Source organism: Fukomys damarensis, unplaced genomic scaffold, assembly GCF_012274545.1.
Source record: "Fukomys damarensis isolate Sample0158 unplaced genomic scaffold, DMR_v1.0_HiC HiC_scaffold_30, whole genome shotgun sequence".
NCBI classification, from domain to species: domain Eukaryota; kingdom Metazoa; phylum Chordata; class Mammalia; order Rodentia; family Bathyergidae; genus Fukomys; species Fukomys damarensis.
In genome coordinates, this window is record NW_022900942.1 from 32,843,162 (window position 1) to 32,867,621 (window position 24,460).

Genomic DNA, 24,460 nt, shown 5'->3' on the forward strand with positions numbered 1-24,460 from the left:
GAAGAAATGTTTTTAATGTTTGGAAATCTACGATAAAACCTGAGGATAAATGACAACTCAATGTACCTATGTTCACATGAAAGAAAGTAAGGTGAAAACAATGTCTTTCTTGGTCTGCTAGCAGAGCACAGATGAAACCCTTGGCTCAATAAACTGGCTTTCTGTAAAGTTATCACAGCATAAAAATTCAGCCTGCATTTATTTCCACCTGTAATCCACAGAAAAAATTATTCTTTGCACAACAGTGCAAAGTGTCATCATTGTGTATAAGAACCCGAGAGGGATGTAGCTCAGTGGTACTGAGTCTGCCTCTTAAGTGCTAGGTCATGTTTCAATCCAGTGCCCCCAAAAGAAAGCAAGAAAGCAAGAAAGCAAGAAAGCAAGAAAGCAAGAAAGCAAGAAAGCAAGAAAGCAAGAAAGAAAGAAAGAAAGAAAGAAAGAAAGAAAGAAAGAAAGAAGAGAAGCTGGGCTCCAGAAAAGATATCCTAAGTATTTTCCTTCATGTACATCATAGCTTAGATGGAGAGGGTATATATGTGCATGAGCAAATAATACAAATTTATTAATGATGAATGACACATTGTTGAAAAAGAAGGCTTACCAAAAACCAGTATTCACTTACTGTCTTTGGACTTCAAAAGTTTGGGATGTGATTTTAAAAAAATATGGTATGTTTTTAATATTTTAAAAATTGTGATAGTAAAAGACATTAATCCATGTGCATATAAATTTTGAGAGGGTCAAATTTTGTTTTCAAATGACTTTGAATTTTATCACTCTAGTAGTATCACTTTGGGTGCTGAGATGTTGCGTGAGACAAATTAGGCAACTAAGTACCGGCTTCACAATTTGTAAATAATTGGACAGAATCAATTAGTTTTAAACTGAAAGTTTTAGGATTAGTTCACTTTTATTGTGCATTTCATAGATGAATTCACTTACACATCTCTAACAAACGAAAATGATGCATTCTTACTAGCAGTCCTAAATTGGTGCTTTCCTTTCTAGCAGTTGCAAAATAATAAAATGGTTTGGGAACTGAAGATTTGTATCCAATTTCATTTTTGGCTTAGTTAAGCAAAATCATCATTCCTGAAAAAAGCTTTCAATGTTTTTCAAACAAGTTTCAGTGTTGAAGCAGCTCTTTCCATGAAATCATACAATAGTCTCTGAATTTTTTAAATGATGAACCATCTCTTTAAGGAAAATTGGGTTATTGATTAATTGATTATAAGCTGCTCACAAATGCCAACTTAAGCACAAGTAAAGAGACACTATTGAATGTTCATAACTCAAAGCCTGCAAGACCATGCTACATGGTTGCATTATTACGGTCTCCTATTTTAATGAAGACATAGCACAGCACTTCATTGGCCTAATTTATACAATATATCAAAACTATGTTAAATTCCCTTACACTATAAGGGGAGAGAAACTGCAACACATATGTGAATTACGGAGCTTAGCCTGGTTTGAGGTAGGGCATTAGTATTCTAAAGCTGTAGGTGGAATGTTAGTCTTTTATAAGGTGGCAGTGGATTTCTTCTTCAGAGGAAATTAAAGTGCATGAAGCTGTCTTACAACTTGTTAGTGAAAACTGTGACATTTGAAAATGATTAACAGAAAATTGAGTTTTTATTTAGATACTCAATAATCTAGAAGTGTCTAAATAATAAGTGGCTTATAGGAAAATATCACCCATTTGGAGAGAAGTGACTATTATAAACATCACAATAGAATAACACCCACTATTTGTCTAGGAATTATAGCAGAGATTTAAGGACATGTGTTTTGGAATCAGGATTTGAATGCAGCTTTGCAATTAACTAGCAAGGAGCCATGGAGAAGCTGCCTAATGTTTCAATGTCTCACTTGCCAATTTGTAAAATACCATGACCCTCCCTCACTGTTTTACTCTGAGAAATAAATAACTTAATTTGGAAACCTACAGTACTCAGAATTGAGTGTGGCTGCATGAGCCATAGTTCCACTACCATGGTTTAAGTACAAAGTGAATTTATATTCCTCACATAACAAGAAATCTGTAAGGAATCAGACTCATGATGCTATAGGACTTAGGATATTGTCATGAACTCAAGCTTCTCATTTTCCTCTCATCATCTTCAATAGGGAGCTGAATAAGTGATGGCTATGAAAACCTCAGGCCTCACTCCTGCTATCCACATGGAAAGGATGAAGCATCAAGGAGGATCTGGGCAGTGCTTAAGTCTAAAGAGCAATCTTACTCTGAAATCTGAGTCTCCTGATTCTATTCCATTTGCCAGGAAATCTTCTTTTAGCTGACACACCACCGCTTAGAATATATTCCTATTTACAGCAAGAAAATGGAATATTTCATAAGCAATATCTGCCATGTCAGAAAAAACCACAGTTTCAGATGTATTCACCACTACTGTTATTCTACTTTTTTCATCTTTTAGTATATGCCTCAGGCCCCATGGGACCAACTATAGTGTAGTCCAAAGTATTAGACATCTTTTTCAAGTAGCATTTAAGTCTCCCCTCTATAAATAAGCAGTAGCAGGTGTATCAAGGAATTGCAAGAAGAGGAGGAGAAATAGCAAGGAAGGAAATGTTGGGATAGTCTATCTGTGGTTATTGTAATCTCAGGCACTAGGAAGGTTCTGGAGCTTTGACAGCCTCACACAAAACCATAGCCAAGTCTACTAGAGGAGATAAGTTGCTTATAAGAAATGATGAGGAACTGAGGACATCAAAGGCATCCAGTAGGGACATCAGACTGTCAGATATGTGACAATGCTAAGCAAAACTTATAACTTACCTCCTGAGACTCCTAGATATTATAAGTTTCTAGGGGCCAAACACTTGTTTTTGGGAGTGGGGAGTGTTGGTGATAATGAAGAGAGGTTATATGCACATTGATTTCTGTAAACAGATTAATATAATACAAGAATGGTTCTGTTAATGCTGACTGCGTGTTAGGAAATATGCTAAAAAATTATATGCATTTTCTCAAACTCTCTGAATGAAGTATTTTTTTTCTTGCTTCATACACCAGGAAACTAAAATTCAAAGAGGGTAGAATACATGGCCCTGGGTCTCTCACTTAGAAAGTTGTAGAGCTAGAATCTAAAGTCAAATCCACCTGACTCGTAATCCAAGCCTCCCTCCATAAGTAGAGAGCTGCTTTTGAGGGAGAGTGAAATAAAAAATAGTGACTTTCAAAACTTAGTGTGTACAAGAATCACCAGAAAGCTGTTTCCTATACCCTTTTAGTATACCTAGGGACTAAGATTCTGTAAGCATGATATGGAGCCAAAAGATCCGTGTTTTCAAACACCCACAAATGGCACTGAGGTGACCACACTTTGAGAAATGTGTAAGGACACAGGGTTACAGATACATCCTCTGTGATTCTCAGAATAACCACACAAGAGACAGAGTATCAAGAGCAGTCAAGGTTGGCTGGATTAAGTACTCTGCCTTGCCTTTTATGGAACAAGACAGTATTTTTAAAAATTATTTTAGAACTATTTTATTTCATTTTTTATCAGTCCATGTTTGCAGCCCATAATGTGTACATTCCTTGTGTGAAGTTGGTACATGCAAGTAATACATCTTATTCCTTTTTTTAATCCCCTCTCCTCCCTCCCTCCTACTTCCATCTCTTGATCCCCTTCCCCACTGAGAAAGATCTATCTCCCTACTGCCTATATCAATCTTTTATTATGTGCTTTATTTATAATTTGGTTTCCCAAATAAGAAAATCTATGCCATATTTAAACTTGTGTGTCTGATTTATTTCACTAAACATGATTTCAAGTTGCATCCATTTTCCTACAAAGGACTCGAGTTTATCCTTTATGGAAGTGTAGTGTTCCATTTTGTGCAGATACCATGTTTTCTTTACCCATTTATCTGTTGATGGGCATAGATGCGTTTAAGAATTAGCTATTGTGAATCATGCTGCTATTAACATGTATAGACATGCAGCACTGTGGTATGTCTTTAACTCTTAAGGAAGATATTATTTCAGATTTAGAGAAAGATTGTGTCTATGGAAAGTTCAGTATATCAAGGTTCCCTTACTATTGACAACTTAAATTAACATGGTATATTTATGAAAATTAATGAATCAGTATTGATATATTATTGTTATCTAAAGCCTATATTTCATTTAGATTTAATTTCTTTTCTTTCTTTATTTTGAGACAGTTTATCACTTTGTAGTCCAGGCTTCTTCCAAACTCACTATGCAGTCCAGTGTAGCCTTGAACTCACAATCCTCCTGCCTTGGCCACCCAAGGGCTAGGAGTGCAGGTGTTCACCACTACACCTGGCCAGATTTGATTGCATTTTTACCTAAAGTCTATTGTAGGATCCAATCCCAAGGTTGCATATTATACACTGGTATATTATATTATATTTTGCTGTCTTTTAAAGTTCCTCTTGACCTTGATAGTTTCTTGAACTTTCCATAGTTTTTAATACCTTACCATTTTTGATGAGTTACTTGTAGAATCTCAGTTGAGGTTTGCTTTTTTTTTTTTTTTTCTCATGAGACAGGAGTTGTGGTTTTGGAGGAGGTCATGCTTTTGTTATCACATGTTATCAGGGCACACTCTATCAATATGGTCTATCACTGTTGATCAGGCCCTTGATCACCTGGTTAAAGTGGTATTTGTCAGGTTTATTCTTACAAATACATTGTTTTCCCTCCCTTTGCATACTTTTCTTTTTGGAATAGAGTCACTAACTATAGCTCACACTTAAAAGTATGAGGGCTACTCTAGCTCCTTAAGAGTAAAATAGCTATATAAATTATTTGGAATTCCCTTGCATAGATTTTATTCTCCTACATTTAATTATTTATTCCCTTATTCATATTAGTGCCAAGACAGACAATTATTTCGAAGTTTGTGTTATAATTCAAAACAAATAATTTCCCAGATAAAAGACATGATTATAAAATCTAGAAAAGAAACAAATAAAAATAGATGAGTTCAGGACCATGATTAAAGCCATGAATGCTCAGCATAGCAAAGAAATGAAAACAATGAAGGCCCAGCATAAGAAGGAAATGGAATCCATGAAACAGATTCAAAATGATATCCAGGAGATTAAAAATATATATGTAGCAGACTAACCCAATCTGAAGTCAGAATATCAGATATAGCAGACAGGATGGCAGTCAGTGACCATGAAAAGAGAGACTCGTAAAAATAGTAAGGGACCATGAGAAATCAATCCATCAGCTCCTAGATGATGTAAAAAAGAATAATGTAAGATTAAATAGATTAAAGAAAAAGCAGGAGAAAACACAAATGACACAAAAATATGTTCATAGAAGTAATAGCAGAAAACTTCTCAAACAGAACAAAAGAACTTGACATGCAGGTAAGTGAGGTATATAGGACCCCAAGTAGAACTCAAAGCAATCAGTCCCCCCAAATATAAAGACCCGATTCAAAAATGGGCATCCGAAATGAACAGACATTTCTCAAAGAAGTAAAAGCAGCAAGAAAATATTTGAAAAAATGTTCCAAATCACTGGTCATTCAAGAGATGCAGATGAAAACAACACTGAGATTCCACCTCACCCCACAAAGAATGGCTGCTATCAAGAAATCACGAAATATAGCATTTTGACTCAATCTATCAACTTCATTTTCATATATTAAGAATGGACTTTCAAAGAGCCAACATTGAAAGCATTACTCTATTGAAATTCACTTCAAAGTGAATTAAATACATAGATATAAATATATCAAAATATGGGTGAATCTGTATGCCCCCAAATTGTAAAATGCAGATGAAAAATAAAAGAGAAAATATGTGCACCCATGTTTATAGCGGCACAGTTTGTAATAGCTAAATCTTGGAAACAGCCCATTTGCCCATCCGTTGGAAACTGGATAAAGAAGATGTGGTTTTTCTATAAAATGGAATATTACTCAGCCATAAAGAATGAGAAAATAGATTCATTCATAGGAAAATGGATACATATTGAAGATATACTCCTAAGTGAAATAAATAAGTCACAGGTATAGTATTTAATAATAAACTCAATTAAAGCTGAAAAAAATAAATAAATAAAATCTACATTTAGACATATAATAATCAAGATCAGGAAACCCAACAGAAATACAAAATGCTACAAGCAGTTAGAATAAAGAAACAAGTTACACACAAAGGAAAGCCCATTAGAATCACAACAGACTTTTCAACACAAATCTTTCAGTCAAGGAGAGCCAGGCTCTTTCATGACAAAGAATACCTTAGAAACTTCATGAATACCAAACCAGCACTCCAAACAATTTTTAAAACTATCCTAGAAGAAGGCAATGAAGGTCACAAGTCCATGAGGCCCAATAGAGCAAATCCAATAAGCAAGAATTTAAAGGAAGAGGGAGAAAAATTAAGAAAAAACCAACAACAGGAAAATAACACAACAATGATAAGTCAATACATATCAGTTGTAACCGTCAATGTCAACAGCCTCAATTCACCAATCAAAAGAAATAGATTGGCAGAATGGATGAAGAAGTAAAAACCAACAGTATGCTCTAACAAATACTCAGTAGCAAGGGAATTATCACAAAGAATCAATAGTTGGGATCTCACCTTTTTAAAAAGTTTCTGCACTTCCAGAGAATCACAAGCAGAGCTAAGAGACAACCCACAATGTGGGAAAAAATTTTACCAACTGGTCCTCAGGCAAAGGTCTACCATTTAGAATATATAAAGAATTTAAAAATATCTGACCTCCCAAATATAAAGACCCAATTCAAAAATAGGCATATGAAATGAACAGACATTTCTCAGGTAAAAAAGTAAAAGCAGCAAAAAAAAAAAAAAAAAAAAAAAAAAAAAAATGTTCAACATCACTGGTCATTCAAGAGATACAGATGAAAATGACACTGAGATTCCTTCTCATCTCAGAAAGGTTGGCTGCTATCAAGAAATCAACCAATAACGAATGCTGGCTGGGCTGTAGGGAGATAGGAACCCTTTTTCATTGCTGGTGGGAGTGCAGACTGGTTCAACCACTGTGGAAATCAGTATGGAGATATCTCAAACAACTAGGATGAGAAGTCCCATTTGACCCAGCTATTCCTCTGCTAAGTATCTTCCTAAAAGAATTAAAAGAATCATATCACAGTGATATATGCTCACCCATATTTATAGCAGCCCAGCTTGTAATAGCTAAAATTTGCAGACAGCCCAATTGCACATCAAGTGAAGACTGGATAAAAAAGATTTTTTAAAAAATAAAATGGAATACTCCTCAGCCAAAAAGAAGGAGAAACTAGAGATATTTATAGCTAAGTGGATGCACAATGAGGCCATACTCTAAAGTGAAATTAATAAGACACACATGTGTAAATACTGAATAGTTTAGTATGAAAAACTAAAAGTATAAATAAGGATCAAAATGTATAATTGATATTATATAATAGGTAGAAAAGATCTAAAAGAATAGAGGAAGTGAGAGGGGTAGGGGAAAGGTAAAAAGGGAAAAGAAAAAATATGTAAAAAGGAAAAACATGGAAAAAACGCCTTTGTAAATAGGGAAGGGTGGAGGGGGTAAAGGGAGGGCTGGGAAATGGGGAAAAATAAGAACCAAGGTAAGTCTTGTAAAGGTACAAGATCCCAATGATGAATGTAATTGTATTATATACCTAAATTGTACCAATATATTTATTAAAGATTTTAAAAAAGAAATTATGTGATTGAGTTTCTTGCACAAATTGTTTCAGATTTGGCTCTTTCCATTATCTCCCCCATTCCTATGTCTCTTTAATATACTTCATAATTATAGTTTTTTTCTCTCTTCTTTTTTTTTTAAACAAGAATTTCCTTTCTTACTGGCACTAAAAGATATCCCAGGGTTAACTTGCATATTTTCTAAGTCCTAACCAGCTACTTCTCCAAGGAGCCCTGCTTTTTGTTTTTTGTTTTGTTTTGTTTTGTATTGAAGAGTGGTATTAGAAATCAATACCCTAGGGCTGGAGATTTATCTCAGTGGTTCCCCCCATCTCACAAGTTTGAAAGGTGTCTTATATACTCACCACTATGCTGATCATTCTTGAGTATAGGAAGTACACACTTGAATAAGTGTGATTGATAAATCAATCACAGGCCACCAGTATTCCTAACTTCACTGGGCAAACATGTGAGACAAGTTAGTTATTCTGTCAAATTGATAGAAATATTTGGGGATGAATCAAGGCAATATATTTGAAAGATATCTTGTATCTAGAACATAGAAAATATCACACAATGATAGAGCAACACCACGTCATCATTCCTCAGTTATTATTGAAACTTTGTATGTCTGAGTTTTGGGGAGGAAAAAAAAATAAAAGCAAAGATAGAGGTATTTAAGTTATAAATACTGGGCCAGGCTGCCTGCTCTCTGGCTGTAAAATGTACAAAAAAAAAAATGATGGAACAACACCCTCGTTGTATTAGTAATAAAGGGTTTCTGCAACACGAACCAAAGCTTTTATACAGTTTGAAGCTGTACTGAAAGGAGAAGGATGGAGACATTAATCTCCAGCAGAGACTTATTCCAGCAATGCAGGGGCCTAAATTTGCTTTCTCAGCTACTAGATTCCAGAGTTTGAAATGCAAAGCATGAAGGCATCTGTCCTTTGCTGAGTCATCTGTCATTCTGAGACCTCCCTAACATCATTAGGGAAAGCCTTACAGACAAGGCCATTTCATTCTAAAATTACATTATTTATGCTTCCACAGCTACTTCTTAGATGACCTTGTCATCTGCTGGGGAAGAGGCTACTGAACAGGAGGGTGTCCCTCCTGATGGGAGGAGATGCTGGTGGAGTGGACAGCAGGCTGTCAGTAGTGCAGTGCTGCCATCTTCCTTCACGTCTTCCAGAGCCTGAACATCTCTCCTCTCCAGTTACCTGGTCCTCCAGATACCAGCTCTCCTCATTCACAAGGCCTTTCTGATGCTGTTCTTTTCCTTTTCTCTTCTATCTGCACCCCCCCCCACACACACTTATTTGGTGCTCTTGTGTGTCTGCTTGTCTTTTTTCCTCATATTTACAGTGCCTGAGTCCTATTCCTTAATGACTCCGTTAGGCCTAAAAAATAGTGACAGCTTCTTTATATGCTTTTGAAAAATGCCATTCTTTAATGACTCTTTTAGCTCTAAAAAATAGTGACAGCTTCTTCATGTGCTTTTGAAAAATGACATAGGGGCTAATAAATGTGATACATCAAATAGGACTTTAATAAACACCTATTGAGTGAATGGATAAAAATAGAAATATCTTAGTGCTTACTCTGTGGTGAGGACTGAAATAATCCTTCGGTATGATGAATTTTTAAAAATGTTTTCTATTAAGCAATGAGCACTTAGAATCTTTATGATTGTCAGGCAGTTAAATCTTGGCAGAGCCATGCAATAAAGTTTCATGGTGACTAATCTTAGATTTGTCATTTGGGGGATACTTAACATTTCTGAGGCACTGTTTCCTCATCAGCAGAATTAGAGGGTCATCTTATACAATTTCTGAGATTCTTTCATGCTTAGCCAATGCTTTGAAATAGAAGTTTTATCCTTTTCATCGAAGATGTCTTTCTTATTTCCATGATCTTGTCTTGGCTTCTACTAACTTCTACAAAAATATTTTTAATTTTTTGACTCATCCAAGTCCTCACAAATGTTTCTCTTAAGGCAAACACAGAGTCATTTGCTGGGATTGTTATGTAGGAGATAATGATTCACTCATTTCTCCTTGTTCCACAGTGAGACATGTGAGTTGACAAATATCTTAGATGCATTGGTACCAGGGTAAAGGAGATAGAAAATAGTACGGATTTTACACATTTGCATTTTGGTATTAGCAGGACTTCTCTGATTTTGAACTCTGAAATGTTACCAATAAAAATATTAGTAGTGGCTTACAAAAGAAAAAAATATCAGCAAAAAGAAGAGGGAAGTGAAAAGAAAAGGTAAACAGAATAAACCTCTTTGCAGTTAAAAGCTCAAGAAGTCTGAAATTTACCTTATCTTTAACTGAGCTTTATAAGGCACACATTCAAAAGTAACTTCAGATTCTATGGAAGCCTGAGAATAATCATACGGAAATCAAGTAGCTAAAAAGCTCTAGCGGGCCCGATGAGACACAAAGGTACAGTGTTAGACATCTCCAATCAATATATTTAACAATCATCTCCAAAAGGTATACTGAAACTGAAAATGAGCTTTTTCTCACAGTTTCTTTCTGGTCAAGAAGCTGGCCAAAAAAGAAACAAAAAACACCTTGAGTTTCGGGTGTCAACTTGCCTTTGCCAGAGATTTGAGAGTAAGGCCTCAGTGACCCACACAGATGGCTGAGGGTTATTTCCAACCTTCCAGGGGCATCTATCTTCTCTGAATTCTTGGAACAGCTCCTATTTAACAGTCCTTGCTATCACCTCCTAATTGTTCCTCCACACAGCTACACAGCGTGATGTGGAAAAAGTCACTGATCTGCAGAAACATCCTCACTGTCACCTCCACCATAGGGACCTCATTTGGGGTGACCAACCATCCTAGTTTATTTAATATTGTCCTGTTATTGACACTGTAAATTCTATTTCCTAGGCAAATAGGAACAACTAAACGCCAGCCAGCAGGTCCAGTGAAATGATGCTTCTATCTTCCTGTTTGTTTCTCTTTTCTGTATCTGCTATCTCTGCTTTAGATTTTGTTCTCCTTTTCTTCCCATAATTCTTTCTTGAAGATTGATTGAATTCTCTTTCCTAAGCTATAGCATATGAAGTGCGCTTTTCCCTGAGACGCAGTTCACCCCTCTATAAATAGAATTTTACTCTGAGGGAAAGAAACAGCAGCCTTACATAACCTTTCACAAAAGCCCTACTCATTTTCTATCAGGACCAGAGAAGGGCCTACAGTTCATGAGCTATGCAGAAACTTCTCTCACCAGGGGGAACACTAGTGATTTTCATTCAGATTGGTCCAGTTCACACAGCTGAGCCGCTCCATTCCCTTCTGGTAGAGTCTGATTTGGAGCGGGCCAGTTAAAGAGCATCTCTCTGCCAGGCAGAGCAAAGCAAAAGCTTCAAAACCTCACAGTGAGCTAGCTTTCTGCCTTGTAAGCTTTACTTTTCTTTAACATGCTCAGTTACGCCCCTTCTCCCCTGCCATAGAGTCCCCAGCAAATGAGTACTTGCTCTGTTTCATGCCCTGAAGACCATTCCCTATCAAAAGGCGAGGTTCCATATGGGGTCGCCCCCCTGAAGGCTTCACTTTGAGCATGTGTACACATTTCAGAATCAGATCTGAGAGACAAAGAAGGGAGGCAGAAGAAGGGCCCGGGGTCCCAGTGTCCCTTTCGAGTGTATTCCTTTTTCCTCAAATCTGAGTATTACTTAAGGAGGGAAGAGAAGGGAGGGAGGGGAAAATAGGAAATAAAAACCAGCAGATCCTTTTAAAATGTGCCTTTTTATCTTGAGCATTGAGGGCGGGAGGCAGAGGGAACACCCAAAGAGCATTTTCAAGGGTTTTTAGACTCAAGCAAAAGGAAATATGCCATGGCCTCCATGATACATATCAGCCACTAAAAGCACAAACCAGAAAACTCTTTGGTGTTGGCAAAGTTCGCCACTGTGAGACCAGCTCCTGAAGCTCCAAGATGCTCCAAGCTAAACAAGACTAAACCAGTGTGCCTAGGACATTCTCCAGAGACTGGATAATTATTTAAAATTATGAAGCCTAGGGGAAGGATAAGTCCCCTGGGACAGTATTTCGCTATTACCTGGGATTCTATTTTCATGAGTCTGGGAATGACCTGAGTTTCAGCATTTCTGACAGGTTCCCAGGTGATGCAAATGCTGTTGACCCAGGGACTATACTTTGAATAGCAAGACCTTTGGATACTAGCTCTCAACTTGACTACACAATTCAATCACCTGGAGAGGGTTACACACTACTTGTGTGACTGGGCCCAATCTCAGGAATTCTAAATTGCAACAAAGGACCAAATACTGATACACATTCAAGATGAGAAACACTCTTCCAGAAAGAAAACCCTGGGGATAATTTACACTTAGTAATATATGTTAACCAAGCAAGAATTAGCCCCTATTGTTCATGTAGAGGGGCTGCTTGCTTGATAGTTCTGTAGGAAATGGATATGGTTAACTAAGGAAGAGTCAATAAGGGGATTTGGCTTGGGTACAGGAGATTGGTTGTAGTATATCAAGTCTGATTACTAGTGCCCTGTGTCAAGATCTACTAGCCTCTACATCCAGGAAAGCCAGGGACAAGGGCCCGCTTAATCATATGCATAACTTAGAAATTGCCCCTGGAGTCTATCTTGTTTTATTTCTAAGTCTTTAAAAGTATAACAATAAAATTGAAAAGAATTTTTCGCAGTTGCCTATGTCTGTGAAATCATCTATTTGGAAACATTATCTCAGGATTAATATAGTCAACATACATGATCATATTAATAATGGGCAGCATATATGAAATATTTGTTAAGTGTTATTAAGACATTGAAATAGATATTTTACATATTTTACTACAGGAATGATTTCATTTTTAATTTAGAGTTAGGAAGCCAATGCTGATTTGTGTCCTTTTCATAGGTAGGAAAGTTGAGCTCTAGAGAACCAAGTGTCTCAATCAAGCTCACCAGCATGCCTTTCCCCTTGGGCTGTGTCACCTATCATCATGACCAAAGACTACGGGACCACTTGGCTGGTTCCCTTGCAAAGTCCAGCAGTGGGTGAAAGAATGAATCTGTAGGAAAATCAGTGTTAGGCCAGTGACATAGCAAAGTTGCAAGTCGATGACTTCTAAATGAGCTGCAGCTGAAAGCAAAGAGTACATTTACCCATATTTTATGAAATAGTAATGAAAAGAAAATACAAAGAAACAGAACATATTGCAGACAAAATAGTCTCCCAATGTTTTAAAAGTTCTAAGATTCAGTTTTTCTTACTAATTCACCAAAAGCAATCAGGCATGCAGTTTGTAGGAGGCCACAGGAAGAAGAAATAGCCCCAAGTCAATCCCTACTGCTACTATTTTCCTCTGCTCAATGCTAGCTTTCCAAGTGGAAGTGGCTTGTTGCACATGTGTGTTAATAATCACTTGCATTTGTCTTCATACTTTTTAATGTTCCTCTCCCTAGATACCATTAGTTATGTCAACTTGAACTTGCTCTAAAAATATAGGACAAACAGGCTCAAAACTTCACATCTGTCAGAGGAGAAAAGCAAATTGAGATTTGCCTACACAGTTGGCTAAAATTTCTGAATGACTGTGCTGAAATTAAAAGCTCCTGAAAATAACCTTATCACAATTTATTTCACTGATATTTACTGAGTAGGAGAAGCTACTAGTGGTGAGAAGGAATCCTCAGTCTCTTCAGCCTCAGCTAAGCCATTATCATAGTGTGCCTGGCACTGGGTGCACTGATCTTCTTGGAATCCACTACCCTTCTTTCCTCTGCGGGGCCTTCGCACCCATCTTCCTCACTCTCCCTCTTAAAACGTCCCTTCAACAAAATGAACTTATTTTTCAGGTTGTCAACACAACTTTTTCAGACAAACCTCACTTGATTTGCTTCTTGGATCTCTTCCTTTCAATATTTCTGCAAAGCCTTATCTCTTTGAAATTATAGATTAATTAATAGGCTATCTGAATAGTATGGTTACTTTTCTACACTGTAAGCTCCTTGCCCATTTTAATACAATGCAGGGAATATACAATAAGTAAGAGGAAAAACAGCTATGGAAGTATGGGAGTGTGTGTATAGCAATAGGCAGACAGGCAGGCCTACAGGGAAAGCTGCGATATGCTCATCATCACCATAACTATGCTCTGCTTTGAATATGACTGACTCTTTATACCCTTTGGCTGTGTTGGGCCAATCAATCTAAGGATATAGGAATAAGAAAATTGGCTTTGTCAGCCCATCTGGCTAATATTAATATATTGATGATATAATTTATAAGCATTGTAGTTGATGTTTTCCAGTTTATCCTACTTTGCTTATAGTTTTTTAAATTAGGGTGTTGTTATGCCTTGCATCTTATTTAGTTATGTATGTGCTTGTCATTTTCATTTAAAGATAAGCCCCTAGAGGGCAGACATACATTGAAACTTCCCATTTATCTTCTCGTAGACCTTGGTAAATGTCCCATAGCTATTATTTTGAATGAAATATTTATTCTTATTTGATCCTTATAATATTTCAATCGTTATGTTGGACATCTAAAGTCTTACCTGAAAGATAAGAACCTAAGTCTGGGGAGGCAAATCGTTTACCACTGGCTGTACCATAAAGTAAAAGGTATTTTGAGTCTATATTTTATAATATATGCCTTGAGGGGTCTTACATAAAAGAGCACATTAAATTTGAGGTCCTTGATTTCCATAAAGACATAAACAAACTAGAGGGAGTTCAGGTAAAGATAATAAATATGATTACGCTTTGGGAGGGGTATGACAAAAGACTAAATGAACTAAATATTTATAGTTTGGTTAAGTGAAGACTAAGGAGGGAGGCAAAAATGATTTATAGTTAGAATTATGCAACATGCTTCAGCACAGAAGAGGCAGTGTCACTAAAAAGGGGAAACAGGAACCAGGAGCCATATGACGGGAGTGTAAGGAAGAACATTTAGAGCAGGACCATCTAGGATGAATTGTAAAATAAATTTTACCATCCAAAACTGATATGCCGCTGAAAACTTTCCCAAGGGAAACAGTCAACAAACCATCCCTAGAGATACCTCAAACCAGAGAGAGAAAATAACTAGAAATTGTCCTGCAGGGAACAGCTCTGCCCAGACATTAGATATGAAAGGGAAAGCTTTGCAGATTTTCTCTCTCATTTGTATTCTTCTGAGATCCCATGAGGCTGAGAAAAGATGTGGGAACAATGGATGGAGGACTCTGAGTGCACAGTATGCTCCTTAGATGTCACAGCCTTGGCTCACATCTCTAATGAGTCGGCACAGAAGGCAGCACGCTAGAGAAGCCACTTTGAGCATATCCAGTGCTTTGTATCATCCTGGGACCTTCATTAGCCTGCCCCATGGGAGTAGGTGAAATAGTTACAAACCCAAACAAAAATCGGTGGTGAGGAGGTGCACATATGCAAGCATAGGTGTTTGTTTAAGACAAATGTCATAAGTCTAACGATTATATTGAACCCATGGATTACACTGTACTGGAAACATACACAAGGTCAAAGGGTCAGATGAGGAGGTTTGATGTCTGTCATTATCACTAAGTGATTAAGTCCTTCTTTCATTCCATCATATTCGTGGGCTTCATAATATGCCTCAAATTAAACCTGGTGCCTGGCATCCTTCTTCCCCGGAGGCAAGTCTGCTGCATGTAGGGACATAATAAATGGAATGAGTCAGCATGCTGAGGAGGGAGAGACTGCTCTTCATAATTAGTAATCTTATAGTGGCTAAATATCTCTTTACCAGATCAAAATTAGTGGACATTTTTGGAAGGTCCTTAAGTAAAACCTGGGCTAATGTAAATGTAACACAAAGGCAAAAACTTCCTAAAAGTTAGGCTTCTGATGACATCAATGCCTAATAGCAAAAGGTGGTTTTATTAGGAGAAACAGAATAATCACTAACACTCATGCCTAAAAGCAACTGGATGTTCAACTGGAGAACCAATATCACAGGATTATCTTGCTGAAATCACAAATGGCCAACAAATTTATGGAAAAAAATGTTCAATTTTATTAGCAATCAGGGAAATGCAAATTAAGCCCATAATGAGATGTTAATTCACATCCACCAGATGAAGGCAAATTAAGCAAATGAAAATACCAAGTGTTGTTGGAGACATGAAAAGGCAGGGAGGGGGCTCTCATGTGTTCTAGTGTTTGTTTGCTTGGATTTTTTTTTTCCCCCAGCTACTCTGGACTGAACCCAGGGCCTTCACACTGAGCAGCACATCCACAGCCCTTTTTATTTTTTTTATTTTGAGACATGGTCTCATAAAGTTGCCTGACCTGCTCTGATGGGTATTTTAATAGATGTGACATACCATTGCTCCCTGAAAGTAAAACTGTCCTTTCCATGACTTGGCAATTTCATTCATAAGTATGCACCATATTCATGGGGCAAATTTTTACCGGGGAACACGTTTTAAAAAATGTTCAAAGCGGGGGCTGGGGATTTAGCTCAGCGGTTTGGTGGCCTGCCTTGCAAGCACAAAGACCTGAGTTCGATCCCCAGTACCAAAAAAAAAAAAAAAAAAAAAAATGTTCAAAGCAGCATTAGTGACAACGGCAAAAATCCAAGTCCCTAAAAGTTCATTAAAACTAAGTTGGATAAACTGGTTATTAATATCCTGAAATGTAACACAAGAATGACTGAAGTACAGTCATACACATCCACATACATGTGCTTTTATCTCAACTGTTTAATGTTTGGCCAAATGCAAGTCAAAGTACAATATACATGTGATGTATTTTTACTACAACCAAGTGCAAGCAAACCAATATAACATATTAAAGATGCCTGCCTTTGTGCCAGTATGGTACAGAAAACAAGAATTCATAAATAGAAAATAGCTATTGGTTACATTATTATTTTTTCATTATTGTTTTATTATGATCTTCAGTATTATTATTTTTATTGGATACTATGTTTATGTACAGTTCATAATTTTAACACATCTAATATTGGAACTAGTAACATAATTAGAATTGGTTTAGTCCACATTCACATTGAACAAGGGAAATATGTGTCAAGAAGAAAAAATAGCATCCTATTAATATCTGATTTCAGAAGTGCTACAAACCCATCACTCACAATGAATTTAAAACTTTCTGCTTCTATCAAAGGACTCAGTTCCTCTTTTCCAACAAAACTCAGTCCTTATTTCTTAAGAATTCAAAAGTCAAAATAAGGAGAGGAAAGAATTGCAGCTGCACATAGAAAGTAGACAAAATATATTTTATAAATGCAGAATGAAATTCTTAATAAAACAAAACAGCCCATGGTCATTTGATGGAAAAATAAACAATCCTGTCTGGTGTCAAATTTTCAGCAATTATCCCTATTATATCACAAAATATAGCAGTGAGTTATTAGATTTATGAAGAACAGATATATATACTCTATATAATTTTCTATATACTGCTTTGTTTGTTGTTGATGTTGCTAGTGCTTTTCTGGTAATGGAAATTTAACTCAGGGAGTGTTAAGCTATACTCCTGTTTGTTTGTTTGTTTGTTTTGTTTTGTTTTTTGAGACAGTGTCTAACTAAGTTGCCTATACTGGCTTCAAAGTTGGAATCTTCTTAACTCAGCCTCCTGAGTAGCTGGCATTATAGTTGTGCACCACTGCACCTAGCGTACAAATTTCTTAAAAGAAAAGTAAAAGAGTGGACAAATATCACATTTGTAAAAGAAAGAATCTTCAGTTACTAAGACAAACGGCTTGATTTAGAAATATTTATATTGTCTGCTTAATTTCTTTATCATTGATGTCCAGATTTAGGAACTTTTCAGATACTCTAGAATGAAGTTATATTGAAAAGCCCTCTTGTTAGGTCACAACTCACTAACAAGTTGATATTTTTAGTAGCTCACATCATAAAAATTCAATTAATTCAGTAGAATATTTTTGTCCTAGATACTCTCAAATGTAGCAAGAACCAATATTAAAGGATGATAAAAGAATAAGTATAAAATCATCAAATTACAATGAAGGCCTCTGTTAAGTTTCATTGTAATAATCACAGGAGGTCTAAAGTGCTTTCTTCCCTTGAAACTGTAAAATGACTAAGCAAGCAAGAAGTCACCAAATTTGGATTTATAAATTAATCTAAAGTTTTTCATAAAAGCCAGCAGTAGAATACAAGCGCTGGACTCCAAGAATTTAGCAGATGAAAGAAACTCCCAACCTAGTCAGATTCTAACAGTAGACTTGAAAAGTACAATCAATAAATATAGTATGATTTCTGTGTTTTCTGGTTGGACTTTCCCCCAAAGAAATGAAACCTGTGAATGATATGTTTGTTTGGAACTTCTCATAAAATGCAGTATGTGCTGGTATGACCACTGGCCATCAATAAAGGAAAGAGGCATGTTCAGTCATATACATGATTATGCATTCCTAAGCCATACCATTGGACAGAGTTTAGGCAGTTCAACTGTGAAAGAAAACATTTTTACTGAATAGTTGAGTTAAAAGTGGTTTTTAAACCTCAGGCTAAATTTGTCAAAGAATTTTAGAGCACTAGAGTAATTTTGATCATCAATCAGCCAACCTGAAGTCTTTCACGTTATTACAGTGTTAAACCTGAGAAATAGAAGGTAAGGAATCAACACTCTCATGTGGGAGAAGCCAAAGTGCAGTATTAAATTGTGCTGTAATTTACCTGAGTGTTGCAATTATAAAGGTGCATAATAATTTGCATTTTATTTTTTTGCTATTACCCACTTGGCATATGTAACATGTAATTTATCTTGCACATTTTTATTGGCCTACAATAAAAATAATCTGGATTGCTTATCCTTTCATCCTGACAAATTTTAGCATTAGCTTTCCTTGAAGTTTTGTTCTGAAGGAAAACCTCTTAGATGCAATGAGTTTGTGGCACACAATGGATATTTCGATAACATTAAGAAATATTCTGATCTGTGAAAAGTAGAAACTTTGAAGAAAATTTGAATTCCATTTTTACAAACTAGTATCACCTCTGTGACAAATAATATGCCTAGATTGGCATGATCTATTATCCTATAAAAGCCATTCCTGGCCAGGTGTGGAGGCACATGCCTGTAATCCCAGCACTTGGGAGGCTGAGGCAGGAGGATCACTTTGAGTTTGAGACCATATTGGTCTACATATTGAGTTCCAGGTAAGCCATAACTACATAGTGAGACCCTGTCTCAAAAAAAAAAAAAAAGTCGCTCCTGTCTGCCAAAGTGCCAGAACTTTGATAATATTGGCTGAAAGGCCACAGGCTAGAGTCTCCTAGAGTAATAGTGCTACTTAGCTGTTTTTAGAGTGCAACATAAAAGAACTAAAAAAACACTTGTGAAAATTTAAAACTTTATTTTTAAGGCAAATGTCTATGACCTTGGGAACTAATATAGCATGTTATACCTTGTCCTTGAATCAGGGACTTGGTTTCCCAGTGAAAAAGACTTTGCTGGACTACATCAAGCAGGCAGTACTGATGCTCTACAGCTTTCAGGGAAGAGTTATGGTTCTTCAGAGACAGGACAGAAGTGAAGGAAGCATTCCATAGGAGGATGCCAAACAACTCACTGGGCACTGGATTCATATTTAATTCAGTGTGTTTCCGTCATCAGTTAGTAAAATCCCCACGCTAAGATTCATTAAAGTATAACTGTTGTGACAGCTCATGAAGCTCTTACATCCTTCTCTGAAACATCATAATGAGACAGGGAGAGAGAAGGCGAAAAAGGAAGATGCTACATTTACTTGAATTGTAAATGTTCGTGATGCTTACCATTTTACTTAAGGGATTATAGTATCTTTCCAGAACCAAGTGACTTTTTATCTTCAGTTAATTAATCAAGCAATCCTCAGATATCATATGTCATTATTCTTTTTACTCAAGCAAAATTGAAGTTTCCAGAAATTTATGTGTATAGTTATATAAGAGATCGTCACCATCCATCAAAAGTTTATCATTTGAGATGCCAATTGTATAACAAAAGCCAAACAGAGCATTGTATTTTCAATTTAGCATGAATTTCTCATCTCTACACAGACCAGACTTCTGGAAAGTGGGGAAAGCTATCAGCAGATCAGAAGAATATATTCACTACTGGAATCACAGTGTTCTTACATAATTATGCTATCATAAATCATCCCAAAGTTACTCTTTGGAGGACAGGGAATGAAAAATGAAAATATCTCTTCTTTGTATGTGTATGTTGGTATTTTAACTTCAGAAAATGATGAAAGACTACTGCATTATTTTTTAATACAATTCTCCTGGGTGGTAGAAGCATGAGGAAAAAAAATTCATACACAAAGTTTAGAATAGCAAATTCTTGAGGGAAATAAAATGTAATCTTAGGGCACGGAATCTCATCAAAAGAAATAATGGGTTCAGAACTTGAGCATTGCCTTTAAATGTGAGTATCAGGTGAAAATTTAAAAAAAGTATTTTGGTGAGAAAACTGAGATTTAAATCAGGGTTGGATCCCAAAGGACAGTAATCATGCTAGATTAGCTGACCCTACAGTGTGCAGCTGGAAATATTCCAGGAACAAATTGTATATATTTGAAGAATCCCAGAGTATGGAATCTACCAAATAGAAAATAAGTCAGGAACAGAAAATCATTCTTCCTCTCAGATATGATACCTTTGAGGTAACAGGTGCTGGGATTCTCTTAGAAGATGTAGTATCATCAAAAATATCCCCTCTCCTCAAATGACTCATCTTCCTAAATCTCTTGTCAAGTTTTCTACTGGCTTAGAAACCCATTCTACAGCCTACAAAGATCCTGGGCTCCAGGAGCAAGTTTCTGCAAAGCTCCATTCAGGAATTTACAGAGGATTAAAGCTCTTCCTCCTCAATGAAAACAATAAGAAGTTTGCTAAGAGATTAACTTGCCAGGGAATAAATGTAAGTCATACACACTGAGAAGTTATAAATCTCTGCCCAGAAAAAAAAAAAAATGCCTATCGGCAGCTCACACCAGCCAGCTTTTAAAAGCATTAAAGCAAATGCACTAAGCCTAATATATTCACATATAACACATGTGGTGGCCGTTTCACATGCTTCATAACTCAGAGGGCAGCTGCTGCTGTGTGAGAAATGGATACTGTGACAGGTCACTATGATTTATACTGCAGCACTCACAGAGGAGTGGATGTCTGCCTGCCCAGGAGCCCTCAGGTCCTGCCACATGCTCTGTCCACTCAAGAGGAAACCCAGATGGGGCATCTGTCCTGCTTTGGTTGGGGGAATAAAGAGGGTGTGGTTGGAGAAAGCCACAAGCCTCACTTCACCATGTCCAGACTACATAAACTCTCACTGATTTTTTTTTCAACAAAATGCAATCAAAGCATGTGAATAATCATTAATGGTATACCGCCTGTTTCGTTTTATTAACATGTAAAAGTTTCATTTTATTGAGAGATCCTGAGATGGTACTTGATGTTTCTGTGACTCATGTCAAACACATAGGATAGCATCTTAGAAGAGTCCACTCAAAGGCCACAGTCCTCCTCCCTCAGCATCAAGTCCTTACCCTAAGATGACAATGACCAGAGATGTCCTTTGTTATGTCACAACAAGCTCATACAAATTCACAGCAGCTTCAGACTTTTATCTAGAAAGCAGGAAAGAACCCAGAGCTATTGAGCTCATCTCCATAATCCTTTGTTACCAATCAACAAAGTCTTTAAAACACTCTGCTGAATGTGACTTCACTGCCCATAAACTAGACATTTGGCCTTATTAAGGGCACCTCCTACTGGTTCTTTCTTAGAGTGAACTATGCTTTCTTTATCATCAATTCCCTGCCATATTCCCAAAGAGGAAATTGCTACTAAGATTTAAAAAAAAGATGAGCAATCGAATTAGCAATATGTTAAAAGTGCACCATCCACTTTCCTAAGATCTATGCAAGCTGTGTCACAATTTGTTTGCAAATAACAAGAAGGAATTTAGAAGTGCAGAGAAGTTTAAGGATGAAGATCCATAAGCCTACCCGGGGGTATATTCCTGTGTGTGTGTATTGTGTGTGCTCTTTCAAGCACAGATTTGTCTATGAAGAGAAAATTTTGAGGAGGAAATTAAAACGTAGCACTAATAAGTGGTCCTAACTCTGGACATATAATTAATTTAGATGTTAATAAAGCATATGTTAAATCCTTCTCCATTCATCTATCCTCAGCCTTTGCCAGACAGAAGTCACGTGGAAAAAAGGCTTTTAAAATCTTGTCGTTCCATTGCTACCATTGTCCGTTTTTGCGTGTCTTGTTTAATGTAATATTTTCCTGCAGAGCTTTGTGGCCAGAGGTCTCTCAAGGCTCTGCGGGTTTTCTGCCCAGCAAGGGAAGCCCCTCTGAACTTCCCTTCTCCTGTCAGTCTCCCAAACTATCAGAATGCGCACAAGTCAATCGGTGCAGAAGGAGGGTCCTCCCTGCCACCGCGTCTAAGCAGGGGGGATCGCGAGGAAGAATTTTAAAAGGACACCTATTCTTTACAGTTAGGGTCTCCCGGTCCCGCCCACCTTCCGCTGGAGTAATCGCCCAGGACAAAGCTCCAGGAAAGAGGACTAGGGAGGAGGGAACCGGCCCGAGAGGAAGGAGGGACCGCGGGCAGCCGAGCGCGGGGATGAGGGTCCGCGGGCACCACACGCGCGTGCGCGTGCACACACGGACGACACACACGCACACACCTCACGCTCTCTCTGTCTGGCCAGACGGAGACTAGGAGTCGAGTCTGCAAGCGCAAGATTCCTGTCCGCGGATGGCCGCCCCAGGCTTTGGGAAGCCTCGGACAGGCCGGGCGCTTGACTGCCCGAATCCCCGGCGACCGCGAAGCGGCGCACACTCTGCTAGCGGTCTAAGCTCTTGGCCTCCTACCAAGTAACGGGGACAAGAAAGCCGGAGCTCGGGACTCCAGAGACACAGAACTTGGCTGCTGCGATTTAATTCTAAACCCCGTTAATTTCCGAGGCGCAAGTTGGGGGACTCCTACCCATGGCGTGGTCCCGGCCGGCCGGCGCCCTCTTTTCCTTAGGATTTGGGGAAAGGTCATTTACAAAGGGGTTTGAATGCTCAGCCCCGGGCTCGCTCGCCTCTCCTTCCCCACCAGGCCGGATCCTCTACCCCACTGCCCGTCTACTAGTGGCGAAGTCCCGCAAAACGAGTAAACCTTGCAAGGAGTCACTTTGCTCGCTCTTTTCTTTTTCTTTCTTTTGGCCATCGAAGCCTCCCTCTGTATACAGACTGCAGCACCCAGAGCAGCCTTCATATCCCTCTTTCTCCTCATTGAGCCCGGTCCAACCCCCAGTTTTGCCATTTTTAATTAGAAACTGCGCTTGCCAACAGGGCCGGTTCCCCGGAATATCAATCATTTGGAGTTGGGAAGCGTTCCGGAGATATTTGAAGACAGCTTGTGAAGTGCATTCACCATAATAATAATAATAATAATAATAATAATAATAATAATAATAATAATAAACACCTCTCCCTCCTCCTGCCAACTCTGCACTTCCTTGGGCCCTCGGTCCCCTTCTACGAAGTACCAAAACATGTTAGTTGTCCCCTTCCCATTTCTCCATTAGCAAAACCAAAAATCAAACCCCGGAGGAGCGCTATTCACACGCAAACGTCTCAGTGCCGCCAGCTACACCTTACACTCACTGCTTCAATGCCCCCTCGATGTCCGCCTCCGCTCGCTCCTGTTGCCCCTATCCGCCTCCCCTTCGCAGGTTCCTGAGGCTTTAATAAGGATTTCAACCCAGTTCCTTTCAACGACATCCCCGTCGCCTGCCCCAGCCCTCCGGCTCTCCAAACCAACGCGTCATTTGCAAAAGCACAGATTCGAGAAGCACTAGATTTCAAAAGAGCGAAAAGATGCCCCTCTCCCCTGCCACCAACATCCTCTGCCCCCAGGGGGAAAAAGTCTTCCCTCTTCTACCATCCGCGAGGAAACCTGGGACCGGGAGGAGAGTGGCTGAATATCTTATTTCCCCTCCACCGTAATTCTACTCTCTCCAAAGGAAACTGGCAAGGCAAGGGGGCAATGAGGTGGGGGAGCGACAGGAAGAAAGGAAAGAACCTCTTACCGGCGACTTGAAGATGCGCGCTGAGCAGGGAAGCTCCGTAGAGTACAAAAGCCAGCTTGGGTACCCAAACACATCCAAGACCATTCTCCATATTTCAGCCAACACCTTCGGGGCCGGGGGTCCTGGGCAGCAGCGGCACTCACAGACATACACTCACACAAGCATGCACACATGCACACACATACACACACGCGCAGAGCCCCTTCGGCCTCCTCCTCCTCCTCTTCCTCCTCCTCCTCCTATTCCTTTTGAGGAGGAACAGCAGAACCTCCTCCTCCTCGTCCTCCTCCTCCTCCTCGTCCTCTTCCTCCACCTCTTTCTCCACCTCCCCTGCGCCTCTTCTGCCTCCGAAGCCTTTTTCCTTGTCCACTGACAGAATCAGTAGCAAAAAGAGACAGCAAAAAGTTCCATTCGGTCCAAGAGATCCCAAGCCCCAGTAAAACCTTGGGAAACTAACTCAAGGAAACGGAGGCAGCAGGAGAACGGAAGACAGCTTTCCGTGGGGTTTGCGAGTCATCAATAGACAGAATATCCAGGAGGGACCAAGAGGAGACGGGAAGCAATCCAGTGGCTGCGTTGTGCATTAAAAGGTTGAGGCTGGTTTCGTGACGTCGGTTGGGGAAAGTTGAAGAGAAAAATCTGCTGGAGAGCTGGCGATGCT

The 24,460-nt window shown here is 38.5% G+C and overlaps 1 protein-coding gene across 3 annotated transcripts in view; it reads right to left on the reverse strand.

Moving 5' to 3' along the window:
• Positions 1–23,999, reverse strand: part of Dcc (DCC netrin 1 receptor) — a 1,126,179-nt gene extending 1,102,180 nt beyond the window's left edge. For all 3 annotated transcript variants that reach the window (XM_033757479.1, XM_033757478.1, XM_033757477.1), the window contains exon 1: positions 23,800–23,999. In XM_033757479.1, coding sequence (XP_033613370.1) covers positions 23,800–23,890 — 91 coding nt within the window. In that variant the 5' untranslated portion in view covers positions 23,891–23,999. The remainder of the gene's footprint in view (positions 1–23,799) is intronic.
• Between the last annotated feature and the right edge of the window lie 461 nt (positions 24,000–24,460).